The sequence below is a fragment of the Balaenoptera acutorostrata genome, chromosome 1 (genome assembly GCF_949987535.1).
Source record: "Balaenoptera acutorostrata chromosome 1, mBalAcu1.1, whole genome shotgun sequence".
Classification (NCBI taxonomy): Eukaryota; Metazoa; Chordata; class Mammalia; order Artiodactyla; family Balaenopteridae; genus Balaenoptera; species Balaenoptera acutorostrata.
The window spans coordinates 194463233-194473427 of NC_080064.1; the positions used below are offsets into that span (position 1 = coordinate 194463233).

Sequence of the window (10195 nt, forward strand, 5' to 3'; positions counted from 1 at the left end):
AATATTTTTTCTTTGTCTTTAATTTTTGTCAATTTGATTACTGTGTGTCCTGGCATGTTTCTCCTTGGGTTCATCCTGCCTGGGACTCTCTGCACTTCCTCGACTTGGGTGACTGTTTCCTTTACCATGTTAGGGAAGTTTTCAGCTATAAGCTCTTCAAATATTTTCTCAGGTCCTGTCTCTCTCTCTCTTCTCCTTCTGAGACCCCTATAATGTGAATGTTGGTGCATTTAATGTTGTCCCAGAGGTCTCTTAGAGCGTCTTCATTTCTTTTCATTCTTTACTCCTTATTCTGTTCTGCAGCAGTGATTTCCACCATTCTGTCTTCCAGGTTACTTATCTGTTCTCCCTCAGTTACTCTGCTATTGTTTCCTTCTAGCATATTTTTCATTTCAGTTATTGTATTGTTCATCTCTGTTTGTTCTTTGGTTCTTCTAGGTCTTTGTTAAACATTTCTTGTATCTTCTCAATCTGTGCCTCCATTCTTTTTCCAAGATCTTGGATCACCTTTACTCTCATTACTCTGAATTCTTTTTTGTGTTGATTTCCTATCTCCACTGAGTTTGTCTTCCAGGGGTCTATCTTGTTCCTTTTTCTGGGACATAGTCTACTGCCTTCTCATTTTGTCTTACTTTCTGTGATTGCAGTTTCCATTCTGCAGGCTGCAGGGTTGTAGTTCTTCTTGTTTCTGCTGTCTGCCCCTCTAGTGGATGAGGCTGATCTAAGAGGCTTGTGCAGGCTTCCTGTGAGAGAGACTGGTTCCTGCCCACTGGTGGGTGGAGCCTGGTCTTTTCCCTCTGGTGGGCAGGGCCATGTCAAAGGGTGTATTTAGCAGGCAGCTGTGGCCTCCGGAAGACTTTCTGCTGATGGGTGGCGCTGTGGTCCCACCCTGTTGGTCGTTTGGCCTGAAGCATCCCAGCACTGGAGCCTATAGGCTATTGGGTGGAGCCAGGTCTTGGTGAGAAAATGGTGGCCTTCAGGAGTGCTCATGCCAATGAGTACTTGCCAGAACTGCCGCTGTCAGTGTCTTTTTCCCCACAGTGAGCCAAAGCCACCCCCCACCTTCGCAGGAGACCCTCCAATACCAGCAGGTAGGTCTGGCCCAGACTCATGAGGTCACTGCTTTTTCCCCTGGTTCTGGTGTGCACGAGACCTTATGTGTGCCTTCCAAGTGTGGAGTTTGTTTCCCCAGTCCTGTGGAATTCCTGCGATCAAACCCCACTGGCCTTCAAAGCCAGATGCTCTGGGGGTTCCTTCTCCCGTTGCCAGACACCCAGGCTGGGGAGCCTGACATGGGGCTCAGAACTTTCACTCCTCTGGGAAAACCTCTGTGATATAATTATTTCCAGTTTGTGTCTCACCCACCCAACGGGTATGGGATTTGATTGTATTGCGATTGCGCCCCTCCTTCCATCTCGTTGTAGCTTCTTCCTTGTGTTTGGATGTAGGATATCTTTTTTGGTAGGTTCCAGAATTTTTTTCTCGATGGTTGTTCAGCAGTTAGTTGTGATTTTGGTGTTTTCATAAGACGAGGTGAGCTTACATCCTTCTACTCTGCCATCTCGTCTCCACCCCCCGGAAAAATCTTTATGAGAAAATAAACCACGTATCTGAAGGAGATTGAGCCACATAAACGGGGAGGAAAAAGCGAGTGGTGGGTAGTCCTGGCTCCATCTGCCATGGGTTTCTGCTTCGCCTGGTGTCCCTGTGAAGCCCGTCCCTCTGCTCACGCTGCTCAGCCACCTCTCCGTTTCCCCCACTCTTGGTCCCTTCCCCTTTCGATCACTTCTGGCTCTCGTCTTCCACCCGGGGAGCCAGAGAGCCTGTCTCCTTCAGCTGCACCTGCACTGATCTGTCTGTAATCCTCATGGCGGGAGCATGTGAGGGCCAAGCATTTGCTACAGTAGGTTGGAAAGTTCACCCTATTCTGAATTACTATCCAGGAAAAGTGAGGTTTCTTGACTAGCCTGAAGGGTGCAGCAGTTTCATTCAGTCAAAAAATGGCTGTTGCATCTGCTTGTATCTTGGTTAAATAGAATTAATTTTGGTACCACAGTTATCCTTTCTGCTCCTTTTATCATTTTCATCTCTAAACAAAATTTCTGACAACTAGGTGACGTGTTAGAAAACATTGTCTTTTTAAATATAAGTATCATTATAAATAGTTTTCCTACTGTTTTCTATATTGTGTATAACTGGATGTATTTGTTTTTATTTTAATGGGTAAAATGCCAACCTCTTTCTGATTTAAATCTCTCTTAGATCACCATAGTAAGATGCCTTGTGTACGGCCATACCCCTTAGGATGTTGAATACTATCCTCTGCACCATTGCAAAGAATAGAAATTGAAATCCTCGGACCCTCCCAGTGGGTCTACCATTAACTGTCAGTGTTGTTGAACTTCTAGATGTGAAGTTGTGTCATTAAACTTCATTCTGGTAGAATCATATAACCTAGGGGCTAGAACTAGAAGAATCCTTATAGGTTATCTACTCCAGCCTCCTTGAATAGATGAAGAAATAAACCTCGGGAGACAGTGCCTTACCTCAGGGCACAGGGCTGCAGGTGCCTTGAGTGAGCCTGGCTTCCACAGCCCCGTCCATCTCCTCCCCTCCTCTCCCCTCCCCTGGGGGTCTCCTTCCACACACCTTCTTTCCAGCTGACTTTTCTCACTGGTAGTGGCCTTCTTCGTCGCAGTGTTAACAGACTCAGCCCAGATTTTATCACCAGCTTCTGTTTCCTCCAGATGAAAAAAATCTTCATGGTGGAAGTTGAGGACTGTGAAGAAATTACAGTAATTTGATAATTTAAGTGCTTTTATACTGGTGAAAAAGAGTTAATGCAAGTGTTCAGAATATCTGAATAACTTCTAAAGATATACTTAAATGCTAAAGAATCTGGTTCTTCCTCTTGATTTGGCTTGTCATCTGGGAGAGACCAGATTACGAAGACGCGTGTTTTCATAAACTCTGGCACTTAGAATTAAGAATAAAATTTTGTATTCTTCACTCATTGGCTGTAGGATCAGATGGAAGGATATTTTCTTAATTTGTCGAAATGTGCTTTTTTCTGTGATGTATTGGGTTCTCCAAAAAGTGCCTTCAGTTTTTAAGTAAAAATAAAAGACACATTTTTCATTTTCACCAACAACTTTATCAAACAACGTATTCACCCTTTTGTTCCACTACCTTCTGCCAATTTTCAGGCAACTTCATAATTCCATCTTCCCAAAACTTTTTATGTTTTTGAGTAAAGAACTGTTCCAGGTGCCTTTTACAGTCTTCTGGGGAATTGAAATTTTTTCCATTAAGAGAATTTTGTAAAGACAGAAATAAATGGAAATCCGAAGGTGCAATGTCTGGTGAATATGGTGGATGAATCAGAACTTTCCAGCCAAGCTGTAACAGTTTTCGCCTGGTCATCAAAGAAACATGCGGTCTTGCGTTATCCTGATGGAAGATTATGTGTTTTCTCTTGACTAATTCCAGACACTTTTTGTCGAGTGCTGCTTTCAGTTGGTCTAACTGGGAGCAGTACTTGTTGGAATTAATCATTTGGTTTTCCAGAAGGAGCTCATAATAGAGGACTCCCTTCCAATCCCACCATATACACAACATCACCTTCTTTGGATGAAGTCCGGCCTTTGGTGTGGTTGGTGGTGCTTCATTTCACTTGCCCCATGATCTCTTCCATTCCACATTGTTGTACAGCATCCACTTTTCATCGCCTGTCACAATTTGTTTTAAAAATGGAATGTTTTCATTACGTTTAAGTAGAAAATTGCATGTGGAAATACTGTCAAGAAGGTTTTTTTCACTTAACCGATGTGGATCCCAAACATCAAAGCAATTCACATAACCAAGCTGGTGCAAATGATTTTCAGTGCTTGATTTGGATATTTTGAGTATGTTGGCTATCCTCCCGCATGGTATAACGTTGATTGTTCTCAATTAGTGTCTTGAGTTGATTGCTATCAACTTCAACTGGCCTACCCGACCATGGAGTATCATTCAGTGAGAAATCTCCAGCACCAAACTTTGCAGACCACTTTTGACACATTCGATCAGTCACAACACCTCTGTACACTGCACAAATGTTTTTGTGCGTTTCAGTTGCATTTTTACCTTCCTTGAAATAATAAAGCATAATATGCTGAAAATGTTGCTTTTTTTCTTCCATCTTCAATATTAAAATGGCTACACAGAAATTTACCAACTTTGATAAGTCTTTTGTTAAATGCACGCTGATATGACAGGTGTCACATACAATCTAACAAAATTGTTTTGAATGAAGTTAAAGACAACTAAGTGCTACTAGAGCCATCTTACGCAGAAAACCAAACGAACCTTTTGGCCCGCCCAATAAATAAGTAAACCTCAGTCCTCTCATCTATAAAATGAGGGTATAAGTACTACTTCATACAGTTGAGAATTTTAGAATACTATTTGTTACTTAGCTTGCCTTTATTATTCTTAGTTTGGAGGAGTGCTTTTACTTTAAAACTAATAAAAACTTTATATATATATACAAATATATAAATTGGTTTATGATAAATGTATGTGATAGCCATTTATCCTAATTTCCTTGTATAAATTTAGATATATAGTAAGCTATTAAAATTTAAACTTACTATCAAGGCTATTGTAGTAAACTCTAGATCAAATAAATGTGTAGAGATCTTCAGTTAATTTGGAGACTTAGAGTTTAAAACTTACTGTCTTTCATGACTTCTGTCTTCTGATTAAACTTCTTTGAAAGATCATAAGATCATTGTAAAGCCTCTGATTGTGGAGAATGCTACTTGCTTGACCTTAACACTCACCAATGAATATACTTCTTAGATCCTTCAACTAATTGTAAAGTCATTGACAGCGGTCACATATATTTCCAGCCAAATAAACATTTAGCAGAACACTTACCCTGTAAGTCTATAGCTGTTCAAAGTGTGTTCCTTGTTACTGTCCGACCAGAGTGGTTTCCTGAAGGAGGTTGTCTTTTGTGTCTTTGCAGCTGCGGCAGTTGGTGAACATGTGCATCAACCCAGACCCAGAAAAGCGACCAGACATCACGTATGTGTACGACGTGGCCAAGAGGATGCACACCTGCATGGCCAGCAGCTGAGCGCATGGACGGCATGGAGGACGTAAGCAACACGAGTTCAAGTATTTCTGTGCAAATCATACCTCCCTGTTCTTGGGTGTTAAGATTAATATTTCAGAGCTAGTGTGCTTTGAATCCTTAACCAGTTTTCATCTAAGCTTCATTTTGTACCAATTTAAGTCACCTTCTTGCAAACCCCAATGACTTTGGAATAATCAGATTGCATGTTAGGAGAGCAAACGGAACATGATGGTTTTTAATGGCTAATGATTTTTAGAATTATTTTGAGTTTTGTGCTGATAAGTCGTGTTCAGATAGACTCTCAGTGCCAAATGTTGGTGGCTCAGCTTGGCCCCACTGAGACAGACGTGCAGCCTGAGGAAGGTATCTGAACATGTGCATTGTGTGCTGCTCTCCAGTCATTTATGGACGTTTGAGATGAACACAGTTGTGAACTTTTGTGATTATTTTATTTTTAGAAGTTTGAAGTATGTGTTTTAGTTCTTAGCATTGTAGCTTTCAAATAGTATTCTTAAAGATAAATGTAGACATATGAACTATTTGAGAAGCATTTAAAACTCTTATAGATTTAAAATAGCTTATACATTCAAAATGCAACTATTAAATGTGAAAAGATTTGGGGATAAAATGTGAGTCAGACACTGAAGAGTTTTCTGCTTTATTTTGTTTTATTTTAATATCTTTGAAATTCTCCTTGCATTAAAATGGTATAAATGAATCCATTTAAAAAGTGGTTAAGGATTTGTTTGGCTGGTGTGGTAGTAGTTTTCCAAGTTGCACATTGCCCAAGGCTTTTTTGTGTGTTTTTACTGTTGTTTGTACATTTGAAAAATATTCTTCGACTAATCCTGCAGTACTATTTTCAATTTCTTTATAAATTTAAATGCTCTACTCATTGTACACTATAGTGTAAACATATGTTTTTATTCATAGATTTTATTGAAGTTCTGACTGATCCCCTTCAGAAATTTTTTTATTCTTCAACTTACTTTCCTATTTATATTGTATGTGCATTTTATCCACTAATGTTTCAGATTTTCTGACAACATAATAACCTTAAAAAAATATTTGATATACCAACACTTTTCCTGGATTGAAAACATTTTTTTTTCAATTTTGAAAATTTGGGCCACTGTGTATGCATGTGCCTTGTCTTGTTAGGAAGAGGGATGTGCACTGTACTGTAGCTGTGAATGTCGATACTGTTTCAATTCATCCGACAAGGTTGTAACTTTAGAACATGTTTAAAGAAATGAAAACTGGCCACTACCACAAACAGCATTTTTATAAACATTTCTATTGAGAAGCTTTTAGGCAAAGTACTGTATTCATGCATAAAGATAACAGAGGTGGTAACACTTCGTTTAGTTTAAGGAAATGGGCAGAGTTTAGTAAATGCTGTCGTGGAGATGTTTTCCCTGAATGCCTTCATGTTAGTGGTGACCAGCTCCTCCAAGAGTTGTGAAGCCAAAAGCCTGCGTGGCAGTCACTGCCTAAGGACGCCATGCCACCATGTAACCTTGGGACAATAATCCTGCCAACAGGAAACCCTCATCTTCAGAGAACACCTACCTTTAGCCCATGTAACTGCTGGTTTTATTTTTTCCATAGAAGTATTTTTCTTACAATCATTTGAATACTTCCAAGTCATTTGTAAACTTTAAAAATGTACAAAGGGCAAAAGTGTAAACTTTTTTTCTAAATTTAGTCAGCTACAGTATCTTAATCAGTTGTGAATGGAGGGTAATTTTATCCCGGGACAGGCAGAGGAGAGCTGGTCATTCTGTATGTGAGGGCCGGGCATGCCGTTTCTCCCAGATTCTGGTGACTTTGACCGCACTGGACGCCTGCACCCTCCTCTCCAGAGTGACGAGGGGAATTGTTTCTGTTGACCGTTAGTGTCATGTTCATTTTAATGTAATATGATTCATGGAGATGAAATGTTCTCTAGTTGGAACAGATACACTCCTTTTTCTTGCAATCTTTAAAGATAACATGGATCTAAAAGTCATCAGCTTAACCCCTCACAGGACTTCTAAGCAAAGATTTAAACTTTTCTTTCAAGTGAATCTATCTGCTGGAAGGAAATAGTTGGGAAGAAGTTATTGATCAGGGAAATCCATTATTGTTTTCTACATATGGAAACTTTTTGTTTTGGATATTGTATCTTTATCTAAGTGTTCATATTTTTCTTGCAGAAACCACTGCACATAACAAATTTTAATTTTGAACGGGATCATTTCAAAGAATTATGAAGATGATTAATTTTTATAATCACCTATAAAATGTTCTCTTTGTATTTCTGTTTATAAGTAAATTTTGTATTGATTAAGTAAAACATTTGAGTTGATATGAGGAACAGTAAAATTGAAAGGTACATCTGATTCTAACCCTTATTTTAGACTTTGGTACCAGTTCCCCAGGACACAACATGGGGTGACTTTGTTTCGTATGCTGAGGTTTAGGAATGGTGGATGAAGCGTATCCCTGTATAAATAAAGCGCTCAGCAATGTGCAATGATTGTGAATTTAGTAAGATAGGACAGCCACTTCATGACCGCTTACCATTCTACATAGTGTCTGTTACAAAACACCATTCTTGTATCAATATACACTTCAGGTGTTGCTGTTAACATCTGCATATTTATTTTAACCAAAATGTTATTCATATTAAATATTTTTCTTTAAAATGAATGTATTATGTTTATAACCCACGAATGCATAATTATCATATGCCTCCTATTTCAATAGTACTGTAATATGGACTTCTTTTGTGAAGTACTTTTATTTTGTTATGCTACCAATACACATACTAAAAAGACTCTGTTGTTAGCTTTGAAATTGTATAATATCCTAATATAAATAAAAATATAAAATTAAAAAATAAGTACAGTAAAAATTTTTATGTATCTGTGATTTTTTTTCCTCTAAAGTCTACCATTGTTTATTTCACTTAACAATCTGCAGAAACAGTTCTTATTCAGTTCCAGAACTCTATCAATCACTTTGGAGAAGCCTAGGGATGAAAACATTTGAGGGTGGTGATAGTGGAGGGCTGCCAGACCCTAAGAAGGAGGCTTTTAAATGTGCATTAAGTAAAGGCACATCTTCACCTGGCACCTGTTCTCTTTGGTGCATCATTTGCTGTCTTTGAGTAAAAGAAAAGTTTCTTAAAATTATAAAAGGTGTCTAAAACTCAGGCAACAGATTCTATTCCTGTCACTGTATAGTATACCCCCAATAATATTACAGATAGTTGGAATGTTCTTTTCACATAGGAAGTGACAATCGCTACCATGCCTGGAGACTTGGAGGCCCAAAGATCCTAATGGGGTAAAATCTGCCAGGCTGGTAGTAGAGCGAGGGGTATACCTTACACATCAGGATCATTCCCAGTAGCTTGTGGTGAAGTATAGCTCATTTTATAACCTAGGACGGATAGTAAGGAACCTGCAGCCTCACTGTGTGTGTGTATGTGTGATTGTAAGTAATAGGAAATTTTAGGTTCAAGATACTGTTGTTGGACTATTTGAAATTTTATTTCAGAAGTATGTTTGTTAATTAGAAAAGAAGTCAGTACCAGGCATCTATGTTTACATGGATTATTAGTTGGTGCAGCTATCTTTACCACCAAACTGCTGCAGTAACTAACTTTAAAATCAAAATGATGACATACTGACAAAGATTGCTGCCACAAAACCTTACCAGAAAACGTCCATGGAGTTGTTACATTATCTGTTTTCTCTAATTTTGATCCTTAAGAGAGAAAAATAGAGTAAAAGAGAACTTGAAAGTTAATATTTGTAACCAGGGGTTTTAAAGTAAATTATTTTCATTGCGAATATTACAATGCATAGAAAATAATTTTTTTCACTCCCAGAAGCATAATCCTGTTCATAACGTTATTTCTCTGATCCTCACTTTCTCAAGTATAAAGTAGGGATGTAAATTCGTAACACTACAAGAGAATTAAATTGCAATACATTTTATAAAGGGCTAAGTGCAATGCCTGGTACCAAGCGAGTGCTTGCTAAACGGAGCTGTTGTTACACCATATGCATCTTTTCTGACCCCAGTCTTCATCTACTTTTGCCTAATTCTCTCCATTCTAGGCCCACAGGACTGTTTTTCCAAGAGCCCCAAGTTCTTTCTCACCTTAGGGCCAGTACAGCTTGAATAGCTCTTCCCCTTTGGCCAGAAAGAATCCTCCTACTCTTCCATGGCTGACATCAAATGAACTTTTCCAGGAGCCACTCATCCTATACTTTTCCTTTGGTGCTGACGCCACTGCACCCAAATGATTACTTGTGTGACTCTTGGTTAACTTGCACTCTGCTAGACCCTAAGCTCCAGGAGGACAGATGCTTCCTGTGTTGTTCAGTGTGGTGTTACACACTTAACATGGCGCCCCCCTCGTGGTGGTCGCGTGGTTTATTCTTCTTGAATTAATAAATAGTATAGTGTTTATAGTGCCAGAAGTGGAGCTAAGTACTCCAGGGGATTGTGCAAAAACAGCAGCAGTCAGGGAAGGACAAATAAGGACGTAAAAGAATCAAAAACAGAACCTAAACCAGAAGAAAACCGTGAAGTTATCAGCTGCCAAAAGTTACAAAGAAATTAGGATAATAAGGATTGAGATTGGGACCCTGGACTTAATGAGGAAGTCATGGTGATGTTCAAAGTGGCCGACTCAGTAGGAGAAGAGTGGAAAACAAGTTGGGGTAAAAATAGAAAAGATGGCATATGGAGAAAAAGTAGATGGTAACCAGGAGTAGTAGTAGCTCAATTTTAAAGATTAAATGATGGTTAAGAGGTTAAGAGAAGTAGCAAGTGAAGAAACTGAAAATACTAGATCGGGAGTGCAGAGGTGATTAAAAAAAAGAACGAGATCAAAGAATAGATCCACTAACCCCACCAGTGTTCACTGAGCATCCCCATATACCAGACCCATAATACAGTCATGAGCAAATGTCTCTGTTTCCATGGATTTAAAATCAAGTCCATCTCTGGAAATATGTAAATGCAAATTGTGATGAGGAAATTTCCTGTGGAGGAAAAGAGACACTGCGGAGG

General features: G+C 39.0%; 1 protein-coding gene across 9 annotated transcripts in view; it reads left to right on the forward strand.

The window, feature by feature from the left end:
* The window catches only part of NEK7 (NIMA related kinase 7), a 146862-nt gene extending 138839 nt beyond the window's left edge, over window positions 1–8023 (forward strand). For 8 of the 9 annotated variants that reach the window (XM_057544815.1, XM_057544814.1, XM_057544810.1 and 5 more), the window contains one exon: window positions 5012–8023. In XM_057544815.1, the coding sequence (XP_057400798.1) occupies window positions 5012–5122 (111 nt within the window). In that variant the 3' untranslated portion in view covers window positions 5123–8023. The remainder of the gene's footprint in view (window positions 1–5011) is intronic. The other variant, XM_057544813.1, reaches the window with a different exon arrangement.
* Window positions 8024–10195: the final 2172 nt, after the last annotated feature.